General features: G+C 38.2%; 3 protein-coding genes across 4 annotated transcripts; 2 read left to right on the top strand and 1 right to left on the bottom strand.

Moving 5' to 3' along the window:
- The first annotated feature begins 1,001 nt into the window (after positions 1-1,001).
- Positions 1,002-3,240, top strand: LOC137027108 (uncharacterized). The gene is made up of 2 exons (XM_067394940.1): positions 1,002-1,069; positions 1,772-3,240. Exon 2 carries the CDS (start codon positions 1,779-1,781, stop codon positions 2,721-2,723), a length of 945 nt encoding a protein of 314 aa, XP_067251041.1. The 5' UTR covers positions 1,002-1,069; positions 1,772-1,778; the 3' UTR covers positions 2,724-3,240.
- Positions 3,241-3,846: 606 nt separating this feature from the next.
- glipr2l (GLI pathogenesis-related 2, like) lies at positions 3,847-8,988 on the top strand. The gene is made up of 5 exons (XM_067394928.1): positions 3,847-4,076; positions 5,473-5,581; positions 5,727-5,830; positions 6,222-6,299; positions 7,802-8,988. Exons 1-5 carry the CDS (start codon positions 4,064-4,066, stop codon positions 7,960-7,962), a joined length of 465 nt encoding a protein of 154 aa, XP_067251029.1. The 5' UTR covers positions 3,847-4,063; the 3' UTR covers positions 7,963-8,988.
- On the bottom strand, positions 8,778-14,420 carry LOC137027091 (NAC-alpha domain-containing protein 1-like). 2 transcript variants are annotated; one of them, XM_067394909.1, is made up of 8 exons: positions 11,164-14,420; positions 10,822-11,073; positions 10,623-10,711; positions 10,192-10,263; positions 9,934-10,080; positions 9,622-9,753; positions 9,279-9,401; positions 8,778-8,914 (listed from the first exon to the last, which is right to left on the bottom strand). In XM_067394909.1, exons 1-8 carry the CDS (start codon positions 14,411-14,413, stop codon positions 8,900-8,902), a joined length of 4,080 nt encoding a protein of 1,359 aa, XP_067251010.1. In that variant the 5' UTR covers positions 14,414-14,420; the 3' UTR covers positions 8,778-8,899. The 2 variants fall into 2 exon arrangements, with proteins under 2 accessions (XP_067251010.1, XP_067251017.1); XM_067394916.1 differs by having other exon boundaries at positions 10,623-10,708.
- Positions 14,421-14,426: the final 6 nt, after the last annotated feature.

Below are 14,426 nucleotides of genomic sequence, written 5' to 3'. Positions count from 1 at the left end.
TTTTTTCAGAGGTCTTTTGCACAAATCAAATTTACATAAGAAGGAGGAAAAAATGGTGTTTGAGACTCACTGTATGTCATGTACTGAACTCTAATTATTTAACTATGCTGAGGTAAATTCAATTTTCAATCCTAGGGCACCTTTAATACGATAGTTTCATCCTTACATCTCCTATAATACAATATATTGTTAGTCTTGAGAATATTTACAGTAGTCAAGAAATATGTGGATCTGCATAAGAAATTAAATTGATGGACTTGTGGTATAATTCTTGTTAAGCATGTTAGGGGTTCTGAGTTCTCTTCTGGCCTTATAGTTCATTTTTTTCTTATTAAAACCAAAGATGTTCAAAAGTGATTGTACATTAAAAGCAGGGTATTATATTTGAATATTGTACTGTGAGCGAGCGTGTATATATAAAATTATGCAATATATTTGTTTATTTGTTGCGCTAAACAACAAATTTTCCATTCCATTGAGCTCATTTTTCATTGTTTTTCTATGTAAACATGAGCTTGATGGACATTGAGTTTGCCTCTTGCTTTGCTGTTTATTTGTTTATGCTCGTAAACACGTGCAGTGTAGCCCTGTCCACTTATGCACCTTTGGACTTGTGTTATTTTTTTCCATATTTCCTCAGTTTCACAGACAAGGCTTAAGCTAGTCCTAGACTAAAATGGATGATTGAGCTGAAAGCAACTTACTGACATATCTTAAAATATGTCACTGCCATTGTTTTGTCTCAAGATGCACACCAGTAATTATATTTTTTAGTGCATATTTATAAAAGAAACTTAAATATCTTAATTGAACTAAGGTCCAATCCTGGCTTAGGCTAAGCACTGTCTGTGAAACCGGCCATTAAGTGGTGAAGTGACAATTTAGTTCAGTTGGAGTGTGTACATGGCCTTTGTGCCAACTGGGGTGGGTAGCTACGCCCTTTTGTGCCCTTTCTAGTTTCGAAAGACCGTGGTTATTTATTTGCTTCAAACCAGAAGGCGGGAACTGAGCGGAAGCTGCTTATCCTTTTAGTGCAGCAGAATAACAGAACTCGACGAGTGAAACTAAGGTATGGAAAATTAAATAATGAAATTTATACTTTATGTTTAAGTGCCGTTATTGTTCGTGAGTAAGCTAGTAGAGTATTTTGTCTCGATTTAGCGCGATTCAAGGCAATGTCGGTTAGGGACTGTAAAACCGAAACTAGATAATTACAGTGTGATTCAGTGTGAGGAGAAATGAAATGACTCATCTCTTAAAAAACAAAGTCTCGAAGTGATATTTGGGTACTCTTTGACAGACATTTAATGTTAACAGTGACTGATTTTGTCTTCTGTCTGTGAATGAAAGTAACGTTACTGATTTTTTTTTAATTTATTATTATTTTTTTTTAATTAAATGTCGCTAGCCTGTTTATTTTTAAGATTATATATTTCGAGAAGCATTGTGCATTTTTAACCCTTTTTAATCCTAACCCATATCTTTATCGTTGATATTTAACACAGCATAGGTCGTCTAATTATAATAAAGAATCAACAGAATTTAAGTGTTGGAAGCGAAGTTAACTGAGCAAAGTAGCAACGTTGTTTCCATCTAGAGGCGAAATCAAGACAAGACAGGAATTACACAAGAAATTAAATAGTGTTATCCATATGCTACATTATTTGAACTTGCCTATTTATTTCTTTAATTAAAGCATATTTTCGGGATTTTTTAAAAATACATTTTATAACAGATCATAAGCTAATCCTCGTCTTTTCTTTGGTTTCAGAAAGAAGATGATGCATCAAAATGCACGAGAATGCATTGGGACACATTTTGAAGGACAGCATTTGAGTCTGTCAGATCTGAAAGAACAGCCTAATATAGAAAACAGGTACATGGATGAGATCAACATTCCTGCTTATCCTGAATCCGTGGAGTTCCATGTCCAGAAAGTGTCTCATGTCACCGGAGAACAAGGTCTTAGGGGTATTTTTCTCAATTCAGGCTTCAGACAGCCATCAGAGCTGGTGGCTAGTGATCAGCACCATTTCCTCTGGTGGGCTTTATCGGTCACATCTGATGACATATCCTCAGCTGAAGAGCGTTTCCTTACGTCCTTGTTCCCTCGTCGAAGTGCTGCCCAAATTCGCAACCAGCCGCCCGTCCTTGAGCACTTCACCAGCTCAAAGGCCTTCAGGAAAGAATCTTCCTATGGAAACTTCTGCTTCACTTTTTCACTTAAGGAGCTTCTCTGGCACTATGGCGAGCAGTTCTGTGGTGGCCGAAGTCCAGTCCTGCGTGTTTATGAGACTGTGCTCTACAAAAAAGAGATTCAATATACGGTTGTAGTGCATCCTCGTTACGTAAATCTTTATGACCATTGTCCTCGACTTCCAAATCATGGTGATGGTGTTTGTGGATACGACGGTGGGGCCATGTGGTGGCGCTGTCAATCCCCTGCTGAAGCCTACGAGAATGAGCTTGAGGTGAACAGTTTTGAAGGAAGTGTTAGTGTGAGCCCTCTTCACAAAGAAGAATACTATGTGTGGGATCATGTGTGTATAGCTTTCCACATGGAGCCGGGGTGGGTGCTGCATGTAGACCAGGACAGGCTCTTTAAAAGAGTGAATGTGTGTGAAATGTGTAAGCCTTACCTTCTGAGAGCCCCAGACACTAATTTGAGTTTACACGATGCTGAGAGTAAACTAGCTGATCTTAAAGCCGGTGTTTGGAGCTAAGCACACCATGCAAATATTACATTCACATGGATTTACAGAGAATAATTATGCCACAAACCTATGCAACAGTTATCCTAATTATGTTTATCTAGTTGTAGATTAATCTAATGTTTTTTTTTTGTCTTGTTTAATGATTTATTAATGCACCTTTGCACTAATCTTTATAATTAAGTGAAGAACGGAGCACATTTTAGCATTCATGCATGCAGAAACCTAGATAATGATATGATGAGCTTTTTTTATAATATAATAAACTTTTCTGTATTAGATGTATGTTCACATTTGATTTAGAATAGCTATTTTACAGTTAAAAATGAATGTACTTTTAATTCTGTCCACCAGAGGTCTGTAACTGATATCTGGTTTTATTGCTTTGTCCTGTCAGTAATTTGTCATTTTTTATTGAAATAAAATCTCTTCAGCTCAAATCAATTTGAATCAGATCTTACTGAATATTGATCAGGGATGTTACTTGATGTCATGTTGTTCTTCTGATAAACAAATAAATATGACTACACCTCAGTAGTTCACTTGCTAGTGTTTCTGGTTATTCTGTTTCTGGTATCTGGTAAGCAAGAGTCATACATCCACACCCATATTATTTTGGCACAACGTCCAAACCCATTGGTACTTTCATGTTTCTTTAAATAGTGAATAATAATAATAAAAGAAATGCAATGAGTGACTGCATCAAGGTTAGGGGCACACTCTAAATAGATAATGGCAGTCATAACTAATAAAAGCAGGCCACATGTAAGATTTATTATAGGATTAATTAATATTTTCACCATTTTCATCAGTTAAAAAGAAGAAGCTCAACTTATCTATTAATCTATTACTCTTTCATCTAGGGCTTTGTTTTGGCATTTTAACAGTTTGCATGATCTTTGTATTTAGTTTAACTCATATGTGTGCTCTTGGACTTGGTTTTAGCTCAATGCTTCCAGCTGAAAGCAGTAATGTCAACACCATATAAGGCCACTTGGCTCATACAGATGATGTCATCACAGTCCTGAGTGGAGAATCTCCTTTGCCCTGCACAGTGTGAGAGAGAGAAAGAAAGGGAGGGAGGTGTGGTGAAGAGGAAAGAGAAAGAATAGGAGATACATTCACAGGGGAATGATATAAAAAAGTGAACTGAAGCTTGTTTGTAAGCTGTTTCGGGGCTTCCAGAGCTTGAAAAATTAGATGTTACTGGGTTGAACTGGAAAAACAGGAGAGAAAAAGGCAGAGAAAGAAACGGGTGGGGAAAAAGAGTGAAGTATTGTAACAGCTGGGAGGGACTGTGACAGTGAGGGAACTCTACAAGCAGGAGCTTGGATTAGAGGAGTCTTCATACCATGGGGAAGTCAGGTGAGTGCATAATTCATTTCTAAATGCATGTCTCGCTTTAGATAAATATTTTCTTCTGTCACTGCCATTCTCTGCTCTTGAATGATGTTTTGTCAGCGCAGGTTGAGTATATGCCAGCTTTACCACACTGGGTGTGTGTGTGTGCTGGGGATTGTTAGCTACTCAATCATTGCTTTGTTTTAGCAATAGGATCATGTAGTTGGATTTATGCCTCTGCAGTAGAGGCAAGCACAATTGTTTGGCAACATTTGACCAGATCAAATTTTTGCCATTTCAAAGCATCTGTTCTTATAATGAAGTGTAATATCTATTTTTCAAAAGTACTAATATATATATATATATATAATATAATATGTATATAATATATGTTTTAAAAATTCAATTTATTTTATATATATTTTAAATGTATTAAATTGTTAGCAGAAATAAATTGTAATAAAAATGGATTAAAATAAAACCTTTAAAAAAGAATAAAAACATTTTAATTTTTAATACTAAAAATCATACACGTATATTTACACTTTATTTTTGCAACTCAGAAAGACCAAAGATATATTTATATAACTTGGTTATTTATTTGTAAAAGATAAGAGGATACAAGCATTAAAGGTTTAGTTCACCCAAAAATTAAAATTCTGTCATTTATTACTCACCCTCATGCCGTTCCACACCTGTAAGACCTTCATTAATCTTTGGAACACAAATTAAGATATTTTAGTTGAAATCTGATGGCTCCATGAGGCCTGCATAGGGAGCAATGACACGTCCTCTCTCAAGATCCATAAAGATACTAAAAACACATCCAGATCAGTTCATGTGAATACAGTGGTTCAAAATTAATATTATAAAGCGACGAGAATATTTCTGGTGCTCCAAAAAAACAAAACAAAATAGCGACTTATATAGTGATGGCCGATTTCAAAACACTGCTTCAGGAAACATCGGAGCATAATGAATCAGCGTGTCGAATCAGCTGTTCAGAGCTCCAAAGTCACGTGATTACAGCAGTTTGGCTGTTTGACACGCAATCCGAATCATGATTCGATACGCTGATTCATAATGCTTCCTGAAGCAGTGTTTTGAAATCAGCCATCACTATATAAGTCGTTTTATTGTTTTTTTTGGAGCACCATACAAATTTTCGTCGCTTTATAAAATTAATTTTAAACCACTGTATTCACATGAAGTGATTTAAATATGTTTTTAGTACCTTTATGGATCTTGAGAAAGGAAATGTCATTGCTTAAGATATGTTTCAGTGGCATGTTTTTTTCCTATCAGATTATAGCCTTGAGTAATATATATTTTAGGCTATATATCTGCTGAGTTAGCAAAGACTAAGAATAACTGGACTGCCTACCAATCTCCTGCTATTGATACCCTGTTGACTTTGCAGCCTCCAGGCTTTTTTGTGAGGAGGTGCTGAAGACTCATAATGAGTACAGGAGGAAACATCAAGCTCCACCATTAAAACTAAGCAATAAACTGAGCCGTGAAGCAGCAAGGTGAGACATTTCTCCCATATGCTTGCTCTGCTTTTTGCTTTTCATTTCTTGTCTTCTAAATCCACCCGCTCCTTTTCTTTGACATTGCTTTCATCTTTACTTCAGTTTAATGCCATTCGATTCAGCTGAATGCATGTGTCTGCAGATATGCTGAGAGCCTTGCTAGCACCAGGATTCTGAAGCACAGTGCTGAGTCTAGTAGAGGAAACTGTGGAGAAAATTTAGCATGGGCATCTTATGATCAAACAGGTATAAATCCTTTTCTCATGTCTCAAATTGTTCATCTGACACATATTTACATAGATATAATAGCACAGACAGATAGTGCTTTCCTTTTCTCAACATCTGGGACTCATTATGAATTGACTACCTCCATGTTTGGGCTAAAGTTGATTACTAAGTGAAATGGAATGTCTGGCCAGTCTGGGGTGATTTGTTAAGTGTCAGTAAATGTATAGTGGGTCATATGAAGTTTAGCTTCAAGTTGTTCCTTGAAATCCCCAGTTCAATGTTATAATTTAACAACCACATTGCAAAATGCTCAAAAACATTCTACAGAATAAGGCATTTTGGTTAAATTGAACTTGAACTTCATCATGACGTAATTTTTGAGGCCTGTCCATTTATGTTTTACTGACAGGTAAAGATGTGTCTGATCGCTGGTATAATGAAGTGAACCAGTACAACTTTAACCAGCCAGGATTCTCCTCTGCAACTGGTAAGAGTATTTACAGCACTACCTCTTTGGGAGATCAAGCTACCTGCAAAGTTTAGTTCGGACTCTTATCAAACACACCTGAACTAGCAAATTATGATCTTTCTGTGCAGCTATGCAACTTTGCACTTCATTAACTCCCATTCCATGCATCCTGACCAGCTGAAAACTGTTCATAACCCTTCTAAAATGACCCGAAACCAGAACAACTAATACAAGAAAACCAGCTTTGGTTGGTTTAAGATGTTCTTTTTAGTAGTCAAAATCAGAAAACTAGCTTTCCATCTGGAATGGCATTCCTTGTCTAATGACGTCAGTTTGACGGCTTGGGCAGAACATCCTTAAATGCTAAAGATGGTGAGGAGGTGCACTAAAATCGAGCCCTGCCCTCTATTTTTTTCTTAATCAGTATTACATTTCACTCGGAAATATGGCACAATACTGAATTTCTATCACAACTTCTGGTTCAAAAAGACTTTAACATTTCAAATGTATTAATTTATTTAAAACAGAAGCACTAGGGCATGACAGCATATCCTGCTGTACATATTTGTTGTAGTGTGCATAGTAATTTTTTATTAAACTAAACTTTGCAGGAGTGTTAATTTCTATTATCAGGATTGAGCACCCTTGGTTTAGAGTTAACAAACACATACAGTAGATAAGTTTGGCCCAGTCGGTGTAATAGTATATTCTGGAATCTCAGATGTGACTCATCCTATTGGAATGAAGCTTTCCAAAGCACTCCCGGGGTCAGGAAATTCTCCATAAAATTCAGTCATGAAAAGTCTCTTACAGTGCGATGTCTCACTTGCAGCTGTTAACTCACCCCCTCAGTTTTTAATTCACGTTACCTGTCATCAGTTTCAGCCTGCAGAAAATAAGTAATACTACTCACCACCTCAAGAGGGCAGAACATATTTGAAAGATTACCAATTTTACAGCAGCTGATGCAAAATCCTCTGAAGTGACTATATAGATTGTGGATAACATGTGCTGACCAGCGTTGCCACGCCTGCCAGAACCCAATTCTGGCAACACTACTTTTACATTTTTGCCGAGGGTAGTTTTTGTGTACAAGCTTTGGACTAACTTTGATTAGCAATTGGGCGGGGTTTTGTTGTGCAGACCTGGCAACCCTGGTACTGACTCTAAATCTGTAAATGTGTGGTTGGAAATCTAGGAACGGCTGTTTCTATAGCTCAGTTGGTCAAAACCAAAACCGTGGGTTCGTTCTCAGGGAAAACACAAAGTGATGAAATCACCAGTAATTAGCTTCGGATAAGCAACTGCCAAATGAATAAAATGTACTAGAGTCCCTCATTCCACTCAAATGTTTCCACTCTCTCTCAGGGTATAAATATTTAACTGAACACTAACACAACTACCACATGGTTTATGTGAGTCAAACATGCATAAACACTTTGTGACAACCACACAGACATCCTGATTCTTGCTATAATACACACCAATTAATGTAAGAAAGAATCATCTTTTTGTTCTAGGTCACTTCACTGCAGTGGTGTGGAAAAGCTCAAAGAAACTCGGTGTGGGTAAAGCTGTGGCCTCAGATGGTTCTACCTTCGTAGTGGCACGTTATTTCCCTGCTGGCAACATTACCAATCAGGGCCACTTCCAGGCCAATGTCCTGCCCCCTAAAAGCTGATCCAAATGTAGCTGGACACAATGAGATCAAAGGGAGGGGAACCGAAAGAGGACAGGGAACAGCTGAAATTGGAGAGACTTTTACCTGGAGGACCAAACGGCGACTGTGCAGCGCAGGATTCGGTTGCCTTTGATATACAGGTCTTACTTGAATAAACAGCTTAACTTTACATTTTTAGGCTTTTATTAACTTGAACACAAAGAGGCATACGTTAAACCTAAAATGTTATAGCTAATGCTTGTTATACAATTAACTCATAAAACTATACTTTCATAGTGGTAAGGTCATTGTGTGCCACATATTTGAGTATGTACATGTCAACATAACAGTATTAGAAATTATTTTTATGAATGAAATGAACACAGATCTAATCAGTTTTGGTAACATTCATCCCTTTATGATTGGTCATTCTTCACTATTTGTTTGATTTCTTCTTCTGTCTTTGTAAATTGAAATGAATTAAATTTGAAAGTTCAATTAGTCTATGAGATGTCATTGTGCATAGTTGCACAATCTGTACAGTTTGCTGAAAGAATTACAACTTTGGATAGCTAAAAACACTTCTATAATCAATTTCAGTGCCACAATTTCTGCTTGCAAGATAAGATAAATGCATATACCCCAAGGGAAAGTTCTAAAAAAAAAAAAAAAAAAAATCAGGTCAGATTCAAACCATCAGTTTTGAGGACTTAAGCTTTTATTTCTACAATCCTCTGATCTACCATCCGAGCCATTAAGGCAATATTAAAAGTGTGTATGTTCAAAATGTTTGACTATACATTTTTTGTCTTTAAGGTGCATTTATGTGATTTGTAGATAATGTTGGGAAACAAACAGCTCTGGTTGTAACAGATTTATTTCAGCAGGAGGGTGCAGTATAGCAGCATTACTTGGGAAAGAAAACACGCAAGGGGCGGGGAAGATGTATTTTCCTCTCTTACATGGTCAGCTCCTAAGAACAGACACAAAAGGTGAAATATCAATATCAATCAAAAGGTTTGTTTGTGTTTGTGAACTATCACTGTATTTGCAGGGTAAAATGTGTAAAACGATTTAATAAAAACTGATTTAATAAAAACTTAATAAAGAGACTAAATTATGTCTTCACAGTTAAAAATGCCAAAAGTAGGGTTCAGGTTAGTTTGTTTGCTCAATTTAGGAACAATAGAAGTTTATGAGAGGTCCAAAAGAGGCAAAATATACATATGAGGGACTCTATTATAGTGCACTTTTTATGGGATTTTGAATTGGAAGTAGTGTACTAGTGTAAAAGTAAGTACAAATTCTGAATGTTTAATACAAAAGCAATCTCTCACCATAATGGCATTGACAATGTCATTCTTGTTGTGGCGCAGGGCACGGACTGCTTTAGCTCGGGAAACATTGGCCTGTGCCATCACCAGCTCGATATCTCTTTGCTCCAGCCCACCTTCATCCAGCTTACAAACAGAGAAAGAGAATGTTGTTCACCTTAATTCATTCAAGCATATGGGTTCACCCAAAAATGAAAATTCTGTCATTATTTACTCCTGGTATTAGTATTTTATCCATATAAGAAATAAGTCAAAAGTTTGGAATGAATGAAGGTCAGTAAATAATGACAAAATGTTCATTTTTGGCTGATCTTCTCCTTTCATGGAGGAAATGAAGGATTTGTACCTCTTCTTCTTCCTCACTCTCTTCTTTTATGGTCAGGCTTGGTGTGATGTCTGATGGCAGAGGTGAGGGGTCAAGAGGAACCTTAAATTTCTCTGCTGCTGCCTTGTGAACCTGCTGTGAGAGGTCTTCGATCTTACAAAGAGAAGAAGAGACAGACCGAAAGCCCAGATGAATGAACACAGATCAAGATAGAAATATTTAAATATTCATCTTGCAAGGAAATCTTTGCCACTGTCGCTTTTGGAAGATATCTTTTTCTTATTGCATATAAAGTTTTTTTTTTTTTTTTTTTTTTAATGGGAAAAGACCAACCTTGGCCTCTCCAAAGACTATGTAAATATCTGAGGCAGGGCTTTTGAACACATCTGGACGTGTAATAACAAAGAGAATGTTCTTGGACTTCCGAATGGTGATGCGTGTCACTCCGTGGATCTGTTTCAGCCCAAGCTTTGACATCGCCTTGTTAAAATAGTGACCACATGGAGGAAAAGAGAGTATGTCAGAGATTTTGTGCACAATACAGTGAGTCTTAAAGTTGCATAAAATGTGCTTGTGGATGTGCAGTCCCACCTTTCTTGCTTTTTTCTCACTTCGACTCTGCTTAGCTCTGCTAACAGACTCGTCGGCAGGAGAGTGAGATAACTATGAGAGGAAAAAATTATGATATGAAGTATGAAGAGAGCATGGTAGGACCTAACATTGTTCATACAGTACACTCAACTAGATAGAAACACTGCATAAAATACTGCATGGTTTTACATTGACGCATGCAAGTATATTTTTGCTGGGTCTCTGGCTTATGCTCTCAAAAGTGATCTTTGCTTCTTGTTCAGTTTAAATAATTAAAATGAGCTACTGGAACCGGTGAGTATAAATGCTGAAATTAAGTGTTATTTTATAAGTTTTGAAGTTGAATGAGGTTAAGACAAAGAATTACTTTTAGAGTGTGGGTTATATCTGTACTGCAGTTTATGAAGATGGCTCACCAATCTACAGCTCACCTGTGGATTTGAGGGTCTCGGCAATGTGCCACTGGGTTCCTCTAACTCAGGCACTGAACCATCACTGTCTGTTTCATTACCCGAACCTACTAAAAGACAGAAAAAATTAAACACTAAAACTACTTTTCTTTAGAAGCCATAAAGAAGATACTTGAGGAAGATACTAATTCCTTATGGCTAAAACAGATGATGCACATACTGTTGTTTTTGAAGGGGAGATCCATGTCCTCTGGGCCTTTTGATCTGTAGATATTTGAGCATAAATCTTGCTCTATACTCTGTCGCTCAGCTTGGTTTTGCTGACTTTTTACCAAGGATTCTGGTCTTGGACTGATGCAAGGTAGAGTCTCTATCTCATCTGACTCATTCAGTGTTCTTTGGGCACGGGGACTGTCTGTTTGTCCAATGGATGTTGTGGGCTGGGACTGTTCTGTTCTGTGTCCCATACATACTACTCAAGAAAAAAATGTATATAGTTAAATACTAGTAATTCCTAGGATGAAAAAAAAAACAACAATTAAAGAAACAAGAAATAATTTACCTGGAGTGTTCTCACATCTGCATGGTTTTGCAGTCATGACTGTTCTCTGACTTTCATGATGGCATGTGTCTTGAATAAGAAGCAAAGTCTGTGTTTGTTCCTCAGATTCCCATGCTGCTAATTCCATACTGCATATTCCAGTGGTTTGAAGGGGACTTTCAGAGTCAGGCTGGCTGGGTTTGTTGTCTGGAGGTGATTGAATATGTGAGAGGACATCAGATGTTTGGGAAATGTCATGGACAGGCTGTGACTCCTGAATGGGGGTGGAGAGATCTTCCTCCTGGACAACTGTGGATGAACATGTGGGAGAGACCCTGTCTTGTTCTGAGCTGTCCACCCTGAGGGGTGAACTGCCCCTTACGTGATTGTCGTTGATGTCTCTTGTGTTTTCTGTCAAACTTAATCTGCTCAAAGAACTGTCTGAAAGTCCTTTCTGCTCATCTGGCCTTGTAAGGTCTGTTGTCTGAGTTGCAACCACTGGTTCTGTGTGAACAGACTCATTTGGATCAATACAGCTAGGGTCAGGAGAGTGAAAAATTGATTGTTCTGGTGTTTGAACAGGTTCAGTGTTCTCTGCTATAGAGACATCATCCTCTTTATGCTGAGTTTCACCAAATTCCTCTCTCACTGAACATATATCAAAGCTTGCCACTTGATTACCGGTAGTCTCTATTTCCTTTTCTTGGCACTGGATCTGTTCATTATCCATTGAGGCTAAAGCTGCAATGTTGGTTTTAAGGGGATCAATTACCTTTGGTTCTGTGGCATGACCTGAATTAGCATTCTGTGCTGTTTTTGGTGTTGCCTCATCACTCTCAGCTTGAGAAAGACCTGATTTATGTGAATCACCATCAAGCTTTTTGTTCTGCTCCAGAAATGAAACAGTCTCTGTAAAATCTTGTGCCTCACTCTTTTGACCTGTTTTTGTTCCATTTTCCCCCCTCTCATCTGAGTCAAATTTATCTTTCTTCTGATCCTGAGGGCCAGTTGTAGTCTCTTGTTCAAGTTGTCTGTCAGTGCTTTTAGATTCATCATTTACAGTTTCATTTTTGATGTTTCCTCTTAATTGAATTACTTTCTCCCCCATAACCTCATTTGAAGCCCCATCATTTGAATCTGATGTCTCTTTATGTGAGACAGAACTCTGTTGGAGAACTGCTGTTTCTAAGGAGTCCACAGTCTTTATATCAGTTGGTTTCTTTCTGAATGTGAAGGTGCCAAATGATCCCCCTTGCAAGTTGAATGCAAGCTTGTTTTGCGAGACAGAGTTGGTGTTTGTTTGGGTAATTTGTTGAGAATTTGAATGACCCTGGTTTGAAACTGCACCAAGATGATCTGTTTGGGTAGAAATTAGTGTTTTTGAAGAAGATCCACAGAGATCAATGTGTTCCGTGGAAATGGCTGATGTTAATGAGACTTTATCAGGTTCTTGACAAGATTCCAGATCCTGAGGCTGTTCTGAAGTTTTTTCTGTTGAGTCTGTTGAAGTTTTTTCAGCATTTTCCTTCCTTAATGTGTCTGGAGATAAATCCTCTGGAATGTTGAAGTCTGTATTTGGAGTTTGATCTTTCACATCTTTTCCATCATCTGAAAGCATATTCAATGCAAGTTCTGATGTACCACTAAGAATTAGGGGTGTGCAAGGTTTTTCTGGATCATTCCACGATGACACCAGACCCTTATCAGAACTGCAATGTATGATCGGATTGCTATCTGGATTTTGAAGGTTATTTGCATCATCCTCACCCCCTCCAGCCTCTGAGAGATCTTGGATCGATCTCCAGCTGGCAATGTTTGACTCAACCACACCAACATCAATGTCTGCCATCTTCTCTTGGAGGTCACAATATCGGTTGTTGTCCTCATCATCACCTATTATGTCTTCTCCAGCCTCAATGTTATGAGCGACAGACAAACCCTTACTGTGCACTGATCTTGCTATTTCACACATGAGCAGATTTTCAGCTTCAAAGTCACAGCATTCACCTAAAGACAAGGGTTCCCTTGGTGTCCAGCTCTCAGTGTAAAGTTCCCTTTCTGTAATGCTGCTCTCAGAGTTCTCTTTCTTTGGAGAAATAACAAGTCTGCTGTATGTGGAGCAGGACATATTTTGAGAGCTATGGTTTACATCATTGCTAGGCTGATTCTCTGTCAGATTATCTTGATTCATGGAACGTTCAAATGGCAAAACATCAGCTGAAGTTAAGTTATCTGGCACCTCACACAGTTCAGGATAGGCACAAACTGGAATGTTTGTGGGGCTGCAGTCATCAAGATATGTTAGTTGGGGGACTCCCTTATTTAGGTCATTGGTTGCAGTTTCAGCTAGCTGCAGTGATGTGTCCATCAAGTCCATGCTATTTCCATTTTTTTGATCCAGTTCCTGGCTATCACCTACATTAGCCTCGTAGCATACGTCAGCAGCTGTAGCACCTGCCACACAGGAGTCATTTGTACCATAAGTTTGTTTTACTTTGTCTTGATCAACAGATGATGTTGGATTATCTGTGGGGATCTGCTGTCCTTTCTCTGATGTTACCATGACTGTTGAGGGATCTGTACTCTGTTTGCCTTGCTCATCCATTGTTTTGATCTGTAGAGTCAATCCTTTTGAAAGCTCACCCTTAAGCAACTTTGTATCTGAAGTTTGTTGTGCAATTACACTTTCATCATGAACATTGCAGTCTGCCAGATTCCCTTGCAATTCTACATGTAGGAGCTCAGATGATTCGGAGGATATCTCCATTTCACTCTCACTGCCAGAGGATTCAGGTTTTGCATGGCTTACTGACTGTACGGGTTCATCTGGCCCAGGGAACTGCTGGGAGAGTTCAGCATGCTTCTCTGTGCAGTACAGATGGTCATCTTCATCCCCATTATAAGACGTGGAATCAATTGACTCCTCAGTGTCATCTGGATAAGCAAAGGACTCATCAACACCCTCGTTTATTGAGTTCTCTGAAAGGGAATTTAGAAAAGATGCAGAGGTGTCGTCTTCATTTGGGTCTTCCACTCCTCTTTCACCCCTCAAAGCTGCCTCAGCTTTCTGCTCAGCATCATTGTCATCATTTTTCACATCTTCATCGTCACATTCATCTTCGTCATCCTCATCATCATACTCATCTACATCGGCTTCCTCTTCTCCAGCAGCATATGCATCCACATCATTCCCCTGCTCATCATCTGTGGGGAACAGGGTTATATCCATGGAATCTGCCTGGAATATCAGGCTTCCATGGAAAGGCAACATAGAAGCAGGAATC

This window comes from Chanodichthys erythropterus, chromosome 2 (genome assembly GCF_024489055.1).
Source record: "Chanodichthys erythropterus isolate Z2021 chromosome 2, ASM2448905v1, whole genome shotgun sequence".
In the NCBI taxonomy this organism is placed as follows: Eukaryota; Metazoa; Chordata; class Actinopteri; order Cypriniformes; family Xenocyprididae; genus Chanodichthys; species Chanodichthys erythropterus.
Note: the sequence above shows the minus strand (reverse complement) of the source record. Positions and strands in the feature narration are given on the sequence as shown.